This window comes from Necator americanus, chromosome IV (genome assembly GCF_031761385.1).
Source record: "Necator americanus strain Aroian chromosome IV, whole genome shotgun sequence".
Lineage (NCBI taxonomy): Eukaryota > Metazoa > Nematoda > Chromadorea > Rhabditida > Ancylostomatidae > Necator > Necator americanus.
The window spans coordinates 2549412-2570753 of record NC_087374.1 but is presented as its reverse complement, the minus strand read 5'-3'; the positions used below and the strand labels follow the sequence as shown (position 1 = coordinate 2570753).

Sequence of the window (21342 nt, the reverse complement as noted above, 5' to 3'; positions counted from 1 at the left end):
TTTTCTTGGAAAAATTCGACTTTCTTGTTTTCAGCTTTCTGTTTTTTTCATTTTTTTTTCAGCACGAAAAAAACCACATCTTCTTAAAGAAGGAGACATTCTGCTGAAAAAATTTAGAGTTGAAGGATTATTGGCTGATGGAGGATTTGCACAAATTTTCGCGTAAGTATAGCAGAGTTGGGAGAAAACGACATGAAGCACGGACAGTCCCGTAAGCGGCTGTGATCGAAGCGGCGCGATAGAGCGGTGCGGTTGAGATCGTGGCGGGACCATCGTGAACTGCAGCAATAAACGGTGGTAGGAAGGACTGCACCGTTCTTCATGTCGATTTGACCCGACTGCAGCATCTAGTAATAGTTATGGAAATTTCCTCAAATTTCATCGAAATAGGAGAATTCAAGGAATGTAGATCTTTCTACTCAACCATCAGCTTTCTATGGATGTTGGTACACGAAAACAACATTCATGGATTTGAAATTAGCAGGATTGGGGCTGACAAACTTGTAAATTTTGACGCTTAAAGGCATCACTCCACGAATCTGAGGTGATACGGGTTTCAGGTGGAGCATTCCTATAGTAGACTATGGAGAGGGGGGTGATTCCGTCCATTTCTTCTTAATTGCCGTAGAAAACGGCCCGGAAGATACGACTTCGAGCGTTCCGGCACACTATTTTCCACAAGGAGTTCGATTGGAGCGCGCCAGCCCTGTACGGCGCCGCATCTTCCGGGCTGTATTTTTACGGCAATTAGGAAGAAATGGACGGAATCACCCTCCTCTTCGTAATCTACTGTACCTTATTAGAATACTCCATCTGAAATCTGCACCACCTCAGAATCGTGGGGTGATGCCTTTAAGGATCACATTTTAGGTCCCATCGGTCCCCTCTCATTCTCTTTTCCTCATAGGTTGTTAAATGTTTTGTTAACATGCATTGAAACTTACGAGCAGTTCAAGAATACTGTGGATTCTGTTAAGCGCAATTCATGAAGACACCCAAACAAGATGGGCGGTGAAAATCGAGTCCGAAAAATGTGATCGAAAACGGATGAAACTGGAAATTATGGTACTCATGTTACTTCGTGGAAAAGTAAGTTTTAGTACGGTCAAAACGACATGAAGCAGGATGCAGTTGCGTAAGTGGCTGCGCTCGAAGCGTCGCGGCGAAGATTGCGGCTGAAATCGAGTTCGGGACCATAGCGAACTACAGCGCGTCAAGTCAGTGTCAGGAAGGGTCCCCTCTGGATTCTAACCGCTACGCTCTGCCGCAGCGCTTCGAGCGCAACTGCTTACGCAACTCCACCGTGCTTCATGTCATTTTTACCCTTGTATACATACTTTTAAGTTTGATAAAGGTTCAATAAGGTCAGTTGTGTTTAAGGCGAACATACCGGAGATCATGGCAATGGGTACATGCCCAACCGGTCACTTTATTATTCTCGAACTTGTAGGAAGAAATCTCAGTGATCTCAGGCGTCAATTACCTCAACGAAAGTTAAATCCGGGATCATTGTATCGGTCAATGCTTCAGGTACACTGTTTTTTTTTCCTTGTAGCTGTCATTTTCGGTTTCATATTTCACTTGCGTTTTTTTTTGGATTTTATTCTTGTTTTCTCATATTTATTTTTCTTATCTTACATATTTTAGTATAACGGTTTAAGGATTACTACTAAGCTTATTACTTTTGTGAAATGCATTGTGTAAGCCTTTTTTTATTGAATAAGAACAGCAAATCGCGAAATAGTCGATGTTCCTGGAGTTCTCCAAAAATGAATAGTGGTAGACTGGTATATGAAATGATAGATGTCTTTGTATGTTACTATAATGACTTAGGAGATCAATATAAACAGTAAATACCCTACATGACTGTAAGAAATCACTTCATAAGGTCTGTCTGTCACAGATCAGTCAGATCAATCAGTTAGACCATACAATTTTTCTTTCCTTCCTCGTGGTCAAAGATCACTGTACTTATGGATGGATCCCGTATTGATCAACGTCTCATCTTCTATTTGTTATTTTAATTCCTATTCCATTCTTTTCAAAAACTTTTTTTTTGGTATCCTGGCCTTCTTCGAGTCCTTACTGCTCCTCCCATATCTCTTTGCAGGTCAAGGACTATCTTAAGGAGTAGTCACCGCAGTAGAAGCTTACAAGAACAGTTTTTTTTTTTTCAAATAAACATCGTGTGTACATTCATACACAGGTTGCGTACAACATTCTTAGTGCAACCAATTTCTTATTAACATGGAATTATTATGCGTTTTTTCCTCCTTTATATTCCTTTCGTAGGTCACACATGCTCTCTCTTTGGTCCACGGTGCTGGCTTCCTTCACAGAGATTTGAAACCATCGAATTGTTGCGTTGGAGTTGACGATGTTACTAGGATATATTTACTCGATTATGGTAAGATCATATTTCTTCTTGTATGAAGCAACTGTGCCCTTATTTCTAGAGGCTCTATCTTCCTTTTTTATCTTAGTAGCTTTAGCTTACATGATCCTCTAAGACTAATGCTTAGACCTTTGGAAGCCGACCGACTTGGTTATTTACTTCCAGAAATAAGGGGAAGTTAAGTACATCCCTCCCAACTACATTTATCCCAGGACCTCTTTGTTTTAAAGGCATCACCCCACGAATCTGAGGTGGTGCAGATTTCAGGTGGAGTATTCGTATACGGGATGGGAGACTATGGAGAGGGGAGTGATTCCGTCTACTTTCAATTCCTAAACCTTTGCTTTTCGCTAAAAAACGGCCCGGAAGATGTCGAGGACAATTTTTGCTAAAATAAGCTCTTCTGTTTGTCTTGATAAAATATTAAAAATTGTTACGAGAACGTAAAAATAAGTGCCAAATGGGAGAACTCAATTAAGCAATTGAAACAAACCAGGAGAACCAGAAAAAAAAGTAACCAAACAAAAAAAAATAGCGACCAAAAAATGAAAAAAAAGACCAAAATCTCGAAACTTAATCAAAGAAAGAAACAAAACGGGCCACTTGGATTCCATTTAAGGAATAGCTCAAAGAAATGTTGCTTCTAAGTTTGACTGCGCTTACTTATTAACCGGCACTGCAATGGAACAATCCATGAAATCCACAATCCAACAAAATAAAATAAAATCAGTATTTATGCCACGGCTGATATTTTTCTATACAACACGTTCAATATAACTGGATAAAGAAGCTATAGACCTTGGGAGATTTCCAACTAATAACTGTACTTTTTCTTTGCACACTAATAATTGTATTTGTCGACTGTATGATCGATGGTACGGAACCGCCCTAGTGCCAACCAATCCTTTCATACCTTAGGTGTCGATATATTGGTACCAGACTTGTCTTGGAGGATGAAAAACACTGATTTGATACATTGGCTAGCTCCCATAAGGTATTGTATAGGCTAGACACGCGGTCCTTAAACTCAAATAGTTCTGAATTGAAGGCGACGCGTTGACGAATCCCAAGCGGATTGATTGACTCCAGACACTTTATCCTTCCTCCTTTAATTGCATTTATAGTTGTTTTAGCAATATTTTCCAGGATTAACAAGACAGTACCTCGACTCCTCAGGTCAGATTCGAAAACCACGTGTAAGCATAGGAATGCGAGGGACTCTTCGTTATGTCAGCTTAGAAGCTCACGCTCGGCACGACCTTGGCCCTAATCACGACCTGGTTGCTTTGTTATATTCTATAGTAAGGACTTGAACATCGTAGGCTCACTCTAATTCAAACGTCATTTAAAGACAGCGTCTCACGAAATTGACGGAAACCGTAATGGAAATGTTGAATCCGGGTTGTAGATTAAAGAACCTAGTATGGCCCCGCTCATATTCCCCTAATCATCGTAAAAATTGGCGCGGAAGAGGCTGTTTTTCCCATAAATTCAGTCACAACATGTCATCCGTTGTGCACGCGCCGCATCCACGTGCGGGCGGCCGAAGATCAATGAGGTCTCCTCACCACTCTATTCAACTAAAACCAATGAATACGGAGCTGAGGAGACCGGAACGTGTACAATGAGGTTCGCGTCCTAACGTACATCGTAGGGCCTAGAGTGGTTCCCACGCCATCTTCTAGGACGATTAGGTGGAATTGAGCGCGGTCACCCTCGTTTTCATAATCTACAACCCAAACTCTACTTTTTCCTTCCGGTTTCCGTGCCGCGTCAATTTCGTGGCACGCTGTTTTTAACTTTAACACTATTCTCAGTAGTTTATTCTAAACAATTAAGATTGAACTAGGAGATGGAAGTCTTCCATGGAGTAAGATGCGAGAAGAAAGTGCTATAAAAGCTAGCAAACAGGAAACCAGTGCAGAGAAATTATGCGAAAAACAACCTAAAATGTTAAAAATGGCTGAAGTACGTGCACAAATTCTAACTACTCGTTTTCCTTTTGCAATCAATTAGATCTTGTCAACATCATGTTATGATGCTTACCAAATCATAGACAGGTTTACATCTTAAAAATATCCTCTTATGAAAGTCTTGTCCAGAAACTTTCAAAACTTTTTTAAAGGCATCACCCCACGAATCTGAGGTGATACGGATTTCAGGTGGACTATTCATATACGGGATCGTAGATTATGAAAAGAGGAGTGATCCCGTCCATTTCTTCCTAATTGCCGTAACAAACGGTCCGGAAAATACGATTTCGAGCGTTCCGGCGCGCTACTTTCTACAACGAGTTCGACTGGAGCGCACCAGCCTTGTACATGCGCCGCATCTTCCGGGCTGTTTTTTTTTTCACGGCAGTTAGGAAGAAATGGACGGAATCGCCCTTCTTTCCATAATCTATTATCCCGTACGAGTACTCCACCCGAAATCTGTACCACCTCAGATTCGTGGGGTGATGCCTTTAATGAAGTGGAGGGCCATACAGTTTTGTAAGGAAATTTTGAAAGGTTTTTAAGGCTTGTACTTGTTGGCGACGCAGAAATCCTGTATTCCTTGTAAGCAGATTGCTGAAATCGATCAATTGCGACAGGCGCGTTGTCAAACGCTGGTTCAATTGATCGATTTGAGGCTTGAGAAGGAAGCTCTGAAAATAAAGAGCGCTCTAGTGAGGTAGATCCGCAGGCATTTTCGAATAATTCGGGAAATTATCTATCAATTCATGTTGTTTCTAGTCGAATAATTTAATAAATGTTCGAATAAAAGATTCTGCAGGAAACTTTTAATTGACCTAATATTCTACTTAATTTCTACTAAAGTATACGGATTTTAGTTAGTTACCTCATTTTTAAAAAAACGCACATATGTTAAACGCTAAGATTTCTTCAGTACGTTTTATCAATGAAATACGAAACGATGCCGGACTATGACAAACTCACAAAATTGTTAGAAAGCTGTAATCCACCGGATGTAAAAAGCACGGATCCTTATGATTGGCAAATAACACCGTAGGTTTTTACTTACAATTTTTTTTTGCGGTATTTCCTCGAAATATTTGGAATTTTGGCGGCGCTTGTTTACTCAATTTTTACACTGATGTCTCATTATTAAAGCGCTATATTTATAAACAAAAAAAAAAACGAAATAATATTTTTTAAAGGTGCCAGTTAGATCATTACGTACAAAGAGAACGTCCAACAGCAGATATGGAAAAGGTCAGATTTCTTTTTTGCACTTACTTTTATAGATTATCCATTTTTTTTCTAGAAATAACGCTCATAATTCTTAACTGATGATTCATTTTTAAATTCTCTTTTAAATTCACTTTTAAGAAAAACTCTTCTCTTAACAAAAAATATCAATTTCTTCTAGAATAGTTGTGTTCGTTTTTTTTTGTAGATTACTTGTTTATATAAAGGGAGTGATCGAAAAGGAGTCTTGAACAATGAGAGTGTCCTCAGTACACAAGGCTATTCTTTGAGTTCAAACGTTCTTGTCGTGTCTTAGAACCATAGGTGCGATAGGGAGAAGCCGGACCCTCCTCAGATGAAGGGGGTTTGGCTCAAGGAGTGCAGTTCAAGTGAAGGGAGTTCTTTCGCCAACCGTTTAAAAGTGAAGGGGGTCCCTTCCTCAACCGTTCAAAAGTGAAGGGGTCAGAGCACCGGCTCGACTATTGCATCTATGCTTGGAACCTCGGTTTACTTCCGTCTATCTTTTCTATTAGTGTCCCAACGACGTTTTTAGACGGAAATCTTTATTAGCGTGACGTTTCGGCTTTTTGACCGTCTTTAGAGGCGTAAATAGAGATTGATTGGAACAATCCTATGTTTATTCCGTCACGTGCCACACTTCCCTGCGTCAGTGTCTCAAAAAAATCGTTCAAAGTAGTGAAAACGGAAACCACATACATTGAAAATGGTCTTACGTAGTGTTTACCAGATATGGGCCATATGGTAGCACGCCAAAGCCGAAACGTCAGACGAATAAAGGTTTCATCTAAAAAAGGACCTCATAAGGATACTATTAGAAAACATTCTTCCTTGACTTCTTCCCCTTCATTTCGAGTACGATTTAATTTATGTATTTTCAGCCGGACGCCGAGCAAAAGAAAGATAACAGTCGTGGGTCGCTCGTCCTGACGGATCCTGACAAACCTAAAGCTTAACCTCATCGAAGACTGTACAGAATATTCTTTTTACAAAACACTAAGTTATTGCTACCATATTTACACATGCTGTAATAATACGTTTTAAGTATTCTCTTAGAGAAGTCGTTAAACTATTAGCTTTTCTATCACTGTATTCAGAACATTTTCTTATGGTTCTACAAAAGTAAATTGAGCGAAGTATGTCCAGGAAGAATATAAAGAGAAAGAACGAAAAATTGCGCGGATAGAATTTTTAAAGGAGCAACAGGAAAAAGAACATATCGCAGTACTCTCCTTCGAAACGTCTAGTGGAAGCAGCGTGTAATTTTATCGGAGCATTATTCGCTAAAAACTGTGATTGACCCACTTTTCCCATGAGAAATAATTTTCATCGCCTTAAGGAGCACACGTAAAAGCGATAGGAAGTCTATAGCAAAAATTAAAATGCATTAACATTCGGCGTCGCATCTTGAACGCTAACCGAAGCGTATTCATGTTTTCTTGTTATGCCAACGAGGTTTAGGTGAAACTTTTTTTATTGGCCTGACGTTTCGACAAACTCATCTTTTTCGAAGGCCAGTTTCACCGACTAGCGGGGTTGGTAACCCACCGCGTTCCCTAAAGATTGTCACCAAGGCGAAAGAACTAAATAAGCTTCCAAATGCCGAGGTTTTAAGAACAGAGGACTTGGAGATTGCTAACCGAAGCGTTGGTCTGCCACCGTCCTTCACTGCCAGTGAAAAAACAGTACCAGCATGTTTATTACTAGTTAGTTTGCTCCCCAGCAGATTCCTGACACTTTTGCGAAGACGTCCGCGTAAGCTACGGGAAACCCAGTAAATTCCGCCTGACTGCTGCATAAACGGTGCACTTTCGACTGACTTCCGAACTGGACAGGAGGAAACAAGCGGCTCTAGGAGCATGAAAGAGCGCCGAGCATGTAGTGAAGAGGACTAAGAACATCCGGCTCCGTGATCGCCTATTCAACACCACCGTTCTTCCTGCTTTGACCAATTCTTGCTGAACATGCGCTTTTTGCAAGCATGAGGAAAATGTGTTTAGCGTCATGGAACGCTCAGTTGAAAGGGTGATGCTAGGAGTATCCCGCTTTATACCAGTGAACAAAAATATCCGAAGCCCACGCCTACGTCACCGATCGAAGATCAGAAACGCTGTCGCATTTGTCAAGGAAAGTAAATTTAGCTGGGCTGGAAAATGTGATGCTTTCAACGACAATCGTTGGACCAGAGCCGTGAGCGATTGAATATCACGTGGTGTCAAATACAGTGTCTGGAGGCCATCGACACGATGGCCTGACCTCTTCATGAAATACTTCAAATAAAGATATGATGCTCTTCAAGTTCCTCGCGAGAGGAGCACTTATTGGGCAGCCCTTGCGCCTTGATCGGGACAAATGGAAGTGTTGCTGGTCCCGACTGGAGCACGTTGACGAGCAGCGGGAACACAGTTAATAAGGGTGATCGTTTCAGGAAACGAAACGCATCATTGCATTTAAGTGGTGGTGTTTTTTTTTCTTTCTTTGTGACGGGACGGCAGACTGGCAGACTAATACGCCATACATGTTACCAAGGAAACGATGAGCCTAATTTCAAAAAAGAAGTCAAGCAAAGTTCTTTTCCTTAAGTCTTCGTATAAACCGATTCAGATGTGATGAGTTTATGAGCGCAACGACAGTTCATGATTTACTTGACTTGTCTTGCGGCCTAACGCAGCAATCCACATCTTTGCGGAGGTGTTTCGTCCTTAAACATATCCGAGACCATCCTATCCAGCTAGAACTCGCATAGGATCTATTTTACGTCAGTTTATATGTCAGAAATACTCCCAATTTACAAAATAAAGCATGTTTATGATGATTACAACTCTAGAAAATCGCGGAAAACTCTAGAAATTTGCACAAATATCATTGGAAATTATCATGATTTTGATGCCCTTTAACAATAACAGAAAAGCCAGCAGGTGTATTGCCTGTAAACTAGCAAGTTCGATAACCTTTTTAAATTGATTGTGAAAATAATTGCTCGCTGCCAAGTGATGCTCACATGAGGGGATTAACTCGGATTAGTTAATCGCTTCAGAAGTTGTTCCGGGTGTGGTGCACTTCTGTCATTACGGTCTCAAGCGTTCAGCAGTGTTGTTATTGCTGTGTTGTGCCTCGAGCGAAATACTGAACCGCCCCCCTACATACATAGGCTTCCCTCTAGCAACTTGATTGTGAGCGATTTCTTTCGTGGCATTCATCGTTTATTACTAGTCTATGTTTATTTCTATTTAAACTTTTCAAATTTTCCCTACTTTTCCTTCTAGTCTATTTTAGAATGCTTGAGAATGGACTTTAAAGTGCTAGCACGTTTTCATTCCATATTTATTTATTTATTTATTTATTTATTTATTTATTTATTTATTTATTTATTCATACGCACCAAAAGTGCACCAGAAAAGAAAGGAAAAAAGGAATAAACTTTGTCTGAGTCAGAAAATTCTACAAAAACCGTGACTCAATTTATTGTCAGCGAAACTTGTACTTGTTAGAACTCAAGAAAAAGCAAGTAGATTACCTACAGCAAAAATTTATTTTCTTCAATAATGAATTCCCAACTTTAAAATTATCCCTTGCTACCGTTAGAGCACCGTAACAGCCTGTGTTGATTCATTTTGAAGAAGGAGATTTTTTCTCTGGGGTTTTTTTCTCGCTCTGTAATAAATATTTTTGCAAAAAATTCCTGCGGAAGGGTTTTTTTTGGAGGGGGGGAACCAAACAGAACTGAAACTATTCTTTTTAACTACAAAGGAGCTCTTAATGCTCTTAAATCCCTTAAATGAATAATAAACAAATAATAAGTGATAATATAATAATAAATAACAAATAAATAATAAAGTACATAAATAAACGCTAAATTTTTGACTTCGAAAATGAATAAATGACTAATAAATGAATGAGAAAAAATAATAAATAATAACAAATGATAAATAAATGAACACTAAATTCTTGATTTTCTGAACCATTGCTATCCGTTCGTTATCCGGTCACATCGTTATCTCTTACCGCTTGATTCATTCAGATATGCCGAAGCAGACGTTTTCCCTGTTGGACTACTGTGGTCCGCTTGTATTGGGCGCAACATTCATGTTGATTCTCTTCATATTTTCGTTACTTATGAATTTCTTATTTATTCGTAAACGCGATGAGATCACATCATTTGAAAAAGTAAGCTTAAAAGGATTTTTCCTCGTCTATTTTGTTCTTTTCGGGTTAAATACGATTTTTTTTTTGATTACCTCAAAAAATGAGGCATAACTACAATCGCGAAATACATAGTATCTAGTTGAAATGTCATACGAATGAAGGTTTTTTTTTTTTGAAAAAAAAAATAATAGAAAAATAGAATAAAATACAAAAAATGGAATAGTGTATATTTATGCCGACCTTACCATCCTATTTCTGTAATCTATTCAATGCGATTATCTTTATTCATTTATTTTATTATAAATAAGTTCGAATGCGCATAGAGATCGAAAAAAAAAACAGAAAATGGAGAAATTAATCAATTCCTGTCGCTTATTATTATTTATTATTTATATGTATATTATATTATTATTTATTATTATAAATACTGATTCTCTTAACCTACTAAAACTACTACTGAAATGAAATAATTCATTAATTTTAACCTTTATTTTAGATTTATAGGATTATATTTAGGATTATAATTTTATTTTATTTATAGGATTATAATTTTTTTTTTCGAAGGCTTTTAAATTATCTGATCTTCTCTCGATTTGCTTGATATTAATCGAATAATACAAAAATAAACCAATGCAACAAATTTTAATAATTCCTCCCGTTTAGCAATAAATTTATTGTTTTTTTTTCAGCTTGGAGCTAAGTACAACCTACGCGTTGGACCTCATCGAGTCTCAGTGGTAAAACGCTACACTGAGCGACCAATACTTTCTGATGACTGAATTTTCGTCATTTTTTCAGTGATCTACATCTAGTTCATACGTATACCGTATCCATGTCGTCCTGGCGGTGTATATTACGCTTATTTACTTTGAAATTTGTTTATTTTGATCTTTTTTTTCGAGACGTTAAGGGTATTCCTATGGTGGTTGTGGACAAAAAATTACGAAAAAAAATGGCTCGACTAGATCATCAGTCGGGATTTGAGTTGTTTATTTCATATCTTCTACTCCTATTTGTTAATTTATCCATGACTTAAATGATTTTTAATTAGTACATGGTTAATAAATTCATAGAACAACAAATAGGATGAATCCTATTTAATAAATTAGAGTTTCCCTTATTAGTTTGACCAAATTCGCTTTTATTTCCTTTTTTTTGCTCTAATCATGTCTTTTTTTTTCTCGAAGAGATTGACCATATCATTTGGCCTCTAGATGCCGAGGTTTTCCAGGTTTTCATAGACATAACCCATGAGCTCTCTTAGAAGCCAATTTTTGAATTGAATTCGAAGAAAATCTCGGATTAGAGTATCAGGGCGATCCTCATCAAAATCCTTTCGTTCCTCTAAAAACAAATAGTTGCTCATGGCAAAATTCGTTCATGCTTGAAACGCATAAATCATTTCTTTTACTGCTTTTTCGCTAACGAAATCCGCAGCCAGCCGTTCCAGCGTTGGCTTAAAAAGACCATAAAAGAAATTTCGATTTTTATGCAAATCAACTCAGTTAATTCTGGTCACTGCAAGAAGTTATATGAAGACTATGGAAAATAAGTATGAAACCTGGAGATATCTTATGTTTTGTAGCTCTCGTAGCTCAAAACTATGAAACACAACAGAATTGTGAGCCTGTAAAATTTTTAAATGTTCATGTGAGGTCCCATTTCGAAGAAGTTTCTTTGATTTGCAAATATTTTGAATAGTTCGTCTAACACACGTTTTTTATACGCTCAGAAGTTCAGCATACAATTTTTCTGCTCTAATTTGATTTATTTTGATCTGATTTAGTGACAGCACCACACATACCATAGATATTGATCTCTAATAACGGTGGTAATTTTGATTTTGCGTAGATTTTCGATAGTAGAAGATTTTGCATAAATTTACAATTTATATCTATATTTATTGGGATTTAGTAGATTAGAATTTTTCGCAAGAACTCTGATTGTGATCATATTAGTATTTTAGCTCAAGTTTTGTTAATTTTTTGTGCTTTTTTGTTCTCGTATGTGTTTTTCCTCGGCAGATCAATAAATTCTGGACATTTGTTCATGTTGAAGAAATAAAATTAAAATTTTTCCACTATGTTATCCTCGCATCTCCATCACCATACAAAGATTACAAAGAATTTATTAATTATTACATTTGTATGATAGGCAGACATATTATTGATTTGGAGTGAATCGCATCAACATTTACATATTTCTACGTTGAGGTAACGGCATTGAATTGGCCTCGAAAGTCGTTGCCGAGGAGATGGATGCATTCCATATGGAAAATCGCATATAAATCGCATTATATGCAACAGTGAATCGCTACGTAAAGCGAAAACTGAACGTATAGCTGCTATGAGAGATCCTCCTCCTGGATAGGGTTATGGCTAGAGTAATTAAGTAAAGTACATAAATAGAATCCAGCCAATCCATATAACTACAATGCTAAAAGTTTTGCTAAATAAGAAGAGGAATCCTTTTGAATTGCCATCAAATTCCGTCGACTTAACGGAAATCCACAACGAATACTGAACGCGATTGTCTCATTCAAACATCCACCATCTCTCCATAGATACACGTCCTTCTTACGCCTGCAATTATTCAATACTTACATTCAATGCAAAACCTGCTAGCTAGCAACATTCCGATAATTTCAAGCAATTATCCTCAGAAATTCCTAAAAAAAAAAAAACTCTTGTCATATTCATGAAAACATTTGAGCGGCATAATATGGATTGAGGTAAAGGCAAGCGCTATTGATGGTTTTCTTTGGAAGTAAGTTGATTGCGGTGATCTTCGAGAACCTTCTCAAAATCAAACTAAACCAAATACTGAATATTAACTAAATAAACATCTTGGATGACCAAATCCTGCGAATGAGGCAAGAATTATCCTACCTCATAGCATTACAATTTCACCGCCACTTCTAAGCTCTCCGATAAATTAAAGTGGATAGAGGATAAAGAGTCTGGCGTTAATCAACCCGCTTAGGATGCGCCATCGCTTTCCCTTCAATTCAGGATCGTTTGACGTTTACAAAAGCGTCTCTAGCCGATAATAACGACAAATGCTTAGATGATCCGTATTCGCTGAGAGTGTGACCCCAGGATCGTTTCGTTCCTTCGGGAATTCTTCCACCGGTAAGCGATCACTTCTTGCTGAAGATGATGATTTCCTGGGGCTACTCCATATGTCAGATAGGGTTTTCTATCCTCCCAGACAAGTCTGGCACCAATTTATTTTATATTTTATATTATTTTATCTATCGACGCCGAAAGGATGAAATGCTTGATTGTTGGCACTAGGGCAGTTTCGAATCATTGATCGATCGTGCACTCACAGCGGAACCTCTTACCGACTGCGTTACATCCGCTTCATCCTTATGGAGCTACTTTGAAAGTACCCAAGGGTCGATGAGCAGCGATAGTGACACAGTAACTGCCCCAGGAAACCACTGACTGTGAATGGAACAGAATCCGAACTCCATTGACCTCATAGAGGGTTTACCGTACTCCAAGACCTGTTATGCAAAAAATGTTATGTATGCAGGTATTTAAAGCGAGATATCGGATCTGACATATATTTCGCACCCGTTTTCCTGACTTTTTCCCAGGATTAAATAGAGTAGGCTCAGCTGCTTCAAGTATATGGCTACGCCTCTAAAAATATGGGTACCACGGCGCCAGGCAGTAACATCTGATCATGGACTAATTCAAGTAAGTAAATCTATTTGGATCCATGGTTGAGAAACCTATTAAAAGTTTTTTTTTGGATTATAGCACCATATGTGCCCATGGTGTCTCATCATTGGCTTCTCAAACAGGACACGGTGGTGCTTATCTGTTCCAGGGAACCTCGGATTCACCCTCTTTGCATCTCGTAATCACTCAATTCCAGGCTTCACGTGTCTAATGCCCAAGTATTCGAACTGTATGCTTCCAAACATATCAATAACAACCCATATAAACTTGTTTTTTTCCCACGCCTTAAGGTATGAGCCGATTCTAGCGAAATTGGAAAAACAAGGAGCCTGATGCTTGAGTCTATTAACGTTTCAGGGCAAGCACAACGCCATCCGAGACGCAAATAATCGGCTGGAACCCTTCTAACAACTAAGATCCGTGGCTCATGATTTTATGATGTGAAAAACGACAGAGCATTCACCTTCCAGCGAAATTTGTATCCAGAATAATTAGGAATAACTAGAAATAGTTATTCTTGATATAATAGGATCCTACGGCATTCAGAAGACGTTGAAAGGAATTTTGAGGAAAGAAACTAACCAACACTCCCTGGATCATCCATGTCAAAGTTCTCAAAGAAAAATGAAGAAAAAGATGGTTTTCGCCTCAGTCGTTTAACGAGACGTAACGTTTCGCAAAATACGGAACAGTGACGGATGGACGGATGTTATGCGAGCTTTATCGGAAGAGAATGCGAAGAGGGTGTTCTCAAATATGTTCAAGGATGGCTCATCTCGGGAAAGAAATAGAAAAGACACATTAGAAGGTAACTTTTCCATGCCGTTTAAAAGAGCATACCAAGAATCTGACGTGGTTAGAGAATCCACGGAGAAATCTATGGAGTTGTAGATTGCAGGATCCGTTCATCTCTCCCTAATCCGCACGAAAAACGGTGAAGCAAAAGTGGTTTTTTTTCCAACAATTTCAGTAGCAACGCGTCACCTATGCACACGCGCCGCTTCCATGTGCGAGCGGTCGATAATCAATAAGGTCTCCTCATCAGGTAAAACCAATAAGTAGACTGCTGAGGGGACCAGTACGCCTACATAAAGGCGCGTTCTGACGTACCTCGTCAGAAATACAGCGGTTCCCACGCCGTTTTTCCATTTGGACGACGAATAGGGAGAGATGGGCGGATGAATGGAACGTCCTGTTTTTTTTTAAATGACATTTTTCCGCTTAGTGCTCCAGCAGTGCAACCCGTGACATACTAACGTCGCACTTAGACTGACATGAGGCTGTGGGAGAAAGTAGGCGAGCCATTTATGGAAGGTTAAAAGTTAACGTTTTCTTTTTGGGAACAATTAATAACGAAGAAATATGCTACCGAAGATTTCACTCACTTGATAAGTCCATAGTTTTCAAATTTGATGCAGATATGATGGTTTGATGGCACTTTGTGAGTGATTTCGTACACATCGGCAAACGCGCACTGTGTCGGACACAAACTACGGATGTTCTGCAATTAAAATCACCTTTTCTGTAAATGCTATGACGTGATTTCCGGAATTTCCTGAAAATTAATTGAAAATTAAAAATGAAATCTAGATTTTTCTTCCTTTTTCTTTGTCTTGGGTCCCAGCTAACCATTACTATTTGAATTACTATTCTGAAAAATAATTAGCAAAATGTTGGTATAGTTCCATAGAATTTAACTGAAAGCTCCATATTATTCCTTACTAGTGGAAAGTCATGAAAAGACAGTGGTATAAGAGAGCGAGAAAATCTATCCAGAAGGAAATTAGCTTTATAAACTAAAGTGCATTATGCGTTTCAAGAGTTCCGCTTGGGATCTTTCAATTTGAACTTTGTTCTGGAGATAAACGGAGGTGCAAAGCAGAGAAAAAAATGAAAGGAAGCAGACGAAAAGAGGAGATTTCAAAGTTGGCGCTGCTGTAGTGCACGAACGGTGTTCGTCTGTCCACATACAATGAGAATCCCACAAAAATCAGGCATCGCTAAGCTTAATCGGGATTTCATTGGCCGTTTTGAAAATTTTTTTCCTCGCAACGCAAAGGTTCAAATTAAAAACAAAGTATAATTTTACACAATTATCAAAATCGCACAAATGAGTAAAAAAATAATAATAAATCAGCAATTTAATTTGCTTGCCTCTAACAATTTCTTGGTGTTTTAACCACATGTAAAAGCTTGAGACCCTGAACAGTTTTCCAACCATAACCTCAAATTATGTTTTTGACTACCGCAAAAAAATGATAGTTTTTTTCCGCACATTTGGTGTCATTTTGCTTCTTTTTCAACAATATGCCAGTTTTTGGATAGATCTGAAAGAGAGAAGTCAAATTATATACAAGTTGTTCTTAAATTTCCATTTTATGACAAGTTAAGAGCAAGCGACAGTACCGCACCGTAACTTACCATAGATTTTTCAATGCTCATGCAAAGTATGTATGTACATAAGGTAAAACACTCCCGGATGCAATCGCCATAGTCATTAAGGGACTTCTAACTTCTCATGAACATATTTTGCTATCAATTTGACTTCACATCTTAGCAGATTGTATCATTTACGTCACTACTACGTCGGAGGAAAGACTATAGCGGTGCAACTATTTGCACGACTTTTTAGCGCTGGGATATGAAGTAACCAGACGTTGGAGCTCTCTGACGTCGCGGCACCTCCCAGTACCACCTCGTCTCATCGCTTTTTCGGTGCCGGCGCGCTACTCGAACGCGGCACGATTGGACCCTATTTTCTGCTTTCTGGTGCTCACGCAATACTTTTAATGCACTGGATCTTCAATACAAATTGTGCGAAATTTGTTTGTAATAAATATCGCGCTATTTTTCTAAGGCTGCCCGCAGACTTCGCAGCTACGCGGGCCCGCACGGCCTGTTGTTTGGCGGTTATTGAGCGCACTATTGCAAACCCTCAATAACCATCAAGCGCATACTTGTGCAGGCGGCGCCGCCCGCGCGGCTGTGAAGTCTGCGGGCAGCGTAAAACATTGCATCAAAAAGGTAGGCAGATATCTAGTATATAAAGTGAAGTAAAGTCCACGGCGTTCCCTAATCCCTATGGAGATGCGCCTAGGCGTTCCACTTCAACTCACACTTCGTTAGATGTTTATGAACGTGAGTGCAGCCTTATAATGACTTGTGGGGGCTAGCCGTTGTGCCAAGTCAGTGTTTTTTATCCTCGCAGACAAATCTGGTACCAATATATCGACGCCGGAGCGATGAGAGGCTTGGTTTGCCCTAGGGCGGACTCGAACCTCCGATCGATTGTAGCCACACCGTAACCTCTTACCGACTACGCTACACCGCCCCAAGATATCTAATATATGGCCCAAAAAAAAGGACATTCTTATTCGTACTAAAGGAATCTGAAGTGGTGAGGGAATCCGCGAGAAAAGCTAGAGGTGAAGTTATAAGTTGGGGAAAAAAGGGGTGGGAACCGTTTTAGTTCCTACGAGGTACGTTAGAACGGTCCTCTGTATATACGTTCTGCTCCTCTCTGCAGCTTATTCATTGGTTTTACTTGAATAGGCCGGGGAGGAGATTTCGTGAGTCTTTGACCGCTCGCATGTGGATGCGGCGCGTGCAAATGGGTGGCGCGTTGCAACTGATTTAACCGACTGAAACGCAGGAAAGAACGGCATCTTCCACGGCGTTTCTCACAATAACAGAGAGATGAGCGGATCGACCCCGGATCACGCAATTTACAACACCATCTCAAGCTTTTCCCGCAGATTCCCTCATCAGATCAGGTTCCTGGTACGCTGCCTTTGAATATAACATACTGACCAGAAAATCAGCACATGAACCAGGATTTATGCCCACATGTAACCCATATGTTATGTCTCAGCATTCAAAGTTGAAATATGGAGACATTACAGCATCTCAAGGCCAACCTAATGCCACAACTATAAAATGCATAAATCCAAGCTAAATCTGTGGATATTTTCGGCCGAATAACTACAACCTTTGTGTGCTCCAACTTTGAATTTTTGCACTGGAGGGAGCAGACTGAGGTAGCATATAACCTTTTTTCATTGAAAAAAAAATGCTTTCCTAATAGGTTTCTGGCCATGAGACTAATAACGGGAACAGAGAGGGAGAGAGAGAGAGAAAGAGAGAGAGAGAGAGAGAGAGAGAGAGAGAGAGAGAGAGAGAGAGAGAGAGAGAGAGAGAGAGAGAGAGAGAGAGAGAGAGAGAGAGAGAGAGAGAGAGAGAGAAAGAGAGAAAGAGAGGGAGAGAATTATAATGAAGTAGAAACAGAAAGTAGTTGAGGTGGGCGGAAAGTGTCAGTTTCGAGAATGAATTATGGATAGATCCTTTGCCGTTTTGCCTACTTTTCATACAGATGGAAATTAAAAGAAAGATGATATGACTAGTGATAAAGAGTAGACGAAGAGATACAGGATGACACAGAGAAACGGAAAATTTTCTAAATGTGGGATTGGAAGTCTTGAAGAGTTCGTAGACAGGTGTGAGTGGCTTCCTTCAGTATCCACTTCTACTTACTATTTAGTAATCATGAACCAGTGGATCGGTTCACGACGTGCATGCTTACTGTGAAGTCATTTTACAAAAATGGTGACAGTACCACTGCTGCTCAACGAGAATTCCGTCGTCATTACAATTCAGGACGTCATCAGAGCGTTTCAACTTGCCACTATATCAACCATCAGGGTACCAACGTATTCAGCGAGCCCCAAAAAACATTGAAGCAGTTCAGGCCTCTCTTTTTTGTTAGATTTTTTTTTGTTTTTTCTTTCGTTTGAACAATTTTTTTTCTTCGTGGAACCCTGAATCTCATGTATTTTTCTTTTTGTTCTCAACAATAAAACTTGTTGATTCATTTCTCTTACTTTCGTGAGAGTTGCTTTAAAATTTCCCGTATTTCTGTGCCACCCTGTGGTTAGGAGGTTGGGACCTTCAATGTATTGGCTATGGAGAATAAGAAATTCTCAAAGCACGGATAACAAAAAAGCTGCAATTTTGGGCTACAAATGCTGAAGATAAATTTCGGATGTACATAGATAGACTTTCAGAGCATGAAAAATCAAATGGACGAAATTTTTGTCTGCGGAAAGATCCGAAAATATGCTTTTAACTGAGGCTTTTGTAGCAGGGAAAATGTTAGAGTGAAACCACTATTTATTACTGATTGACAGAATGATAAAATTAGAAACGAACGGATGGAATACGAACCTTCAGATGTGGATCAAAATCGTTGAAGCACTGCTCTCCTGGTTTTGTGACCGTTTTCTCGGCAACTACACTGCATAGTGTACGGTATAGATCGTTATCCACTCTAGAGCACCTTACATACCGTGATTCTGAAATTAGAAACAACTATGCCTTCCTCGTGAAGACTTTTAAGAGGAGATTAAGAATAAAGAATAAACTATCTGGCAATAATCAATCGCTTGGGACCCACCACCACGTTCACTTCAATTCAGAATCGTTAGAGGTTCACAAACGTGTAACTAGCTTATACAATGATTTGCGGTGGTCATCCGATGTGTCAACTCAAAGTTTTTATCCTCTCAGATAAGCTTGGTACCTATTTATCGACCCCGGAAGGGTAAAAAGCTTGATTGGGACTAGGGGGTTACGAACCATCGACCGTGCGGCCGCAGCGGAATCCCCACCGACTGTGCTACTCTGCCCCAAAGAATAATAGATTGTTTTTTTTTTGTCAACAAATCTTTCGTTAACTATTCTCGGCGCACAATCATGAAACGAGATTACACAGCGTCTAAGCAAAATAAAACATACTTACGATAATGGTAATCGGGAAGGTGATCGGCGTTCTCAGAACCTACCACCTGGAGGTACGTGATCGCAAGTGGAAAGATGACGCGAAAGAGACGCAACCACATGAAGACAACAAATGCAGTAACTGGCCGCGAGCCAAGCCGATAGCGCAATATAATAGCAAAAAACCAGAACAACGATCGTCTCCAAGACAAGATCGAGAGACAACATTAAAGCAGCATGATAGCATAAAACTGGTACGATAGTAAACCATATCCCACCTTGCTGATCATTTCCTCTCTACTATCTGTCTTGAGGATAATAAAGAATAAAAAAGATAAATTGTCTGGCGCTAATTAATCCGCTTCTATGATGCCTAGGATCATCATCATCATCTAGGATGCGCCACCACGTTCACTTCAATTCAGAACTGTTTGAGGTTCACAAACGTGTAACTGACCTATACAATGACTTCCGGGGGTACCCGAGGTATCAATTCAGTGTTTTTATCCTCCGCAGAAGTCTGGTACCAATTTATTAACCTTGGATGGATGAAAGGCTTGGTGAGCACTAGCGCGGATTTGAACCTTCGATTAATCGTGCAGACACAGCATTGCAGGGAGGATAATAATGTTCCGCAACTTCGGTCAATCCTCTAATTGCTGGATATACATATCAAACACTATTCAAACAATTCCAGATATCAAAAGAGGTATTGTAAAGTAGCAATCTCGTCAGAGACGCAAAAGTACAACACAAAGAATCAACGAGTCCTATTGAGTGAAAAAAGGAGAATAAATTTGAGAAAAGAGAACTTACTGAACGTCTACTTCTAATCCTATAAGTTTCACTTAAAAATCTATTGCGCTGAGCTAAGCATTTAAGCTTTAAAATCGGAATAATTCGAAAAGTCGGATCAAAACGACGTGAACCACGAATGTATCTGCGGTGCATTTGCGTACGCGCCCAAAACGGTGTGGTGGAGGAAGGAGGAAGGAACCGAAGTGGGAGCGCCGCAAACTGCAGCGATGGCTGGTGCTAGCAAGGGTTCCACTACGCTCCTAACTGCTACGCTCCACCGCACCGCCTCGAGAGAAGCCGCCTACGTAATTGCGTAAGTGCTTCATGTCCTTTTGACCCTACTATACGTGGTTTAAATGAGTCAGGTGTTGTGTATGGCCACATAAGATAAGTGGGAAATGTCCCACAACGTGGAGGACTTTCAATATGTCGAAAAGATGTTTGCTAGCGAATAATGACTACAGAAAACCCACAAAGGGGACAGCTTGTCCAGATGTCTGGTACTTGGTTGAACTCCGATTCTTGTCATGCTGTTTCAATATAATAAATTTAGTAAGTTATTAGTTACTAGTTTAGTAAGTTATAAGTTTATTAGTAGGCAACCTTTAGGATTAGTTGTTCTGTCACATTTACTTCAACCATCTTTTCGATCGTATTCATTGGTCGTTACCTTCGCCAACGTGAGGAACAGCTGAGAATTTTCTTGTATTGAATCATTTTCACCTGTCCTTGTGTATAGTTGGGTCAAAACGACGTAAAGCATGGTGCAGTTGCGTAAGCGGCTCCGCCGTGACGAGTTTGAAATGGCTGTTTGAATCGACGTGGTACCATCGATAACTGCTGCAATGAATAGGCCTAGCAAAGGTTTCCCCTTGATCCTAACCGCTACCGCTCCACCGCTTCGCTTCGAGCGCAGCCACTTGCGCAACTGCAGCGAGTTTCAGGTCGCTTTGACCAGGCTATATAGTCGGGTCAAAATGACATGAATCACGAGTGTAGTTGCGGTGCATTTGCATACGCGCTCAAAACGGCGCGGTGGAGCCAGGACTTGGAACCGAGTTGGGACCTTCGCAAGCGTACGTGCTTCATGTCGTTTTGACCCTACTATACCACTGGTTAGGACAGTTCGCTTACACTATTATCCACATATTTTAATGTGCTACATAAAAAATGATAGTTGTTATCAGGTTCTCATTGTCAAGGATGTAACTGCATTCGAATATGTGTCTTCTCTGTCTTTTTCAGTTTTATTCATCTCATCAATCACATCGATTCACGAAATTAATGTACAGATCAATACCACTGAGGCAACAGTCTAAGAATGAGCGCA

The 21342-nt window shown here is 39.6% G+C and overlaps 4 protein-coding genes across 6 annotated transcripts in view; 3 read left to right on the top strand and 1 right to left on the bottom strand.

The window, feature by feature from the left end:
• RB195_000219 (uncharacterized protein) overlaps window positions 1–6560 on the top strand; it is a gene marked incomplete at both ends in the record, with an annotated part of 41196 nt that extends 34636 nt beyond the window's left edge. For both annotated transcript variants that reach the window (XM_064196431.1, XM_064196434.1), the window contains 9 exons: window positions 63–162; window positions 978–1089; window positions 1381–1530; window positions 2293–2407; window positions 3542–3696; window positions 4235–4363; window positions 5285–5403; window positions 5556–5610; window positions 6486–6560. In XM_064196431.1, the coding sequence (XP_064052312.1) occupies window positions 63–162; window positions 978–1089; window positions 1381–1530; window positions 2293–2407; window positions 3542–3696; window positions 4235–4363; window positions 5285–5403; window positions 5556–5610; window positions 6486–6560 (1010 nt within the window). The remainder of the gene's footprint in view (window positions 1–62; window positions 163–977; window positions 1090–1380; window positions 1531–2292; window positions 2408–3541; window positions 3697–4234; window positions 4364–5284; window positions 5404–5555; window positions 5611–6485) is intronic.
• Window positions 6561–9627: 3067 nt separating this feature from the next.
• RB195_000218 (uncharacterized protein) lies at window positions 9628–10529 on the top strand (the record flags this gene model as incomplete). Its single annotated transcript, XM_064196430.1, has 2 exons — window positions 9628–9771; window positions 10440–10529. 2 exons carry the CDS (start codon window positions 9628–9630, stop codon window positions 10527–10529), a joined length of 234 nt encoding a protein of 77 aa, XP_064052311.1.
• A 1649-nt stretch (window positions 10530–12178) lies between these two features.
• RB195_000217 (uncharacterized protein) lies at window positions 12179–19336 on the bottom strand (the record flags this gene model as incomplete). 2 transcript variants are annotated; one of them, XM_064196428.1, is made up of 4 exons in its annotated part: window positions 12179–12332; window positions 14828–14943; window positions 18663–18765; window positions 19233–19336. In XM_064196428.1, the coding sequence occupies 4 exons, from the start codon at window positions 19334–19336 to the stop codon at window positions 12179–12181; spliced, it is 477 nt and encodes a 158-aa protein (XP_064052309.1). The 2 variants fall into 2 exon arrangements, with proteins under 2 accessions (XP_064052309.1, XP_064052310.1); XM_064196429.1 differs by having other exon boundaries at window positions 18663–18790; window positions 19237–19336.
• Window positions 19337–20239: 903 nt separating this feature from the next.
• On the top strand, window positions 20240–20627 carry RB195_000216 (uncharacterized protein; the record flags this gene model as incomplete). The annotated part of the gene is made up of 3 exons (XM_064196427.1): window positions 20240–20325; window positions 20378–20564; window positions 20622–20627. 3 exons carry the CDS (start codon window positions 20240–20242, stop codon window positions 20625–20627), a joined length of 279 nt encoding a protein of 92 aa, XP_064052308.1.
• Window positions 20628–21342: the final 715 nt, after the last annotated feature.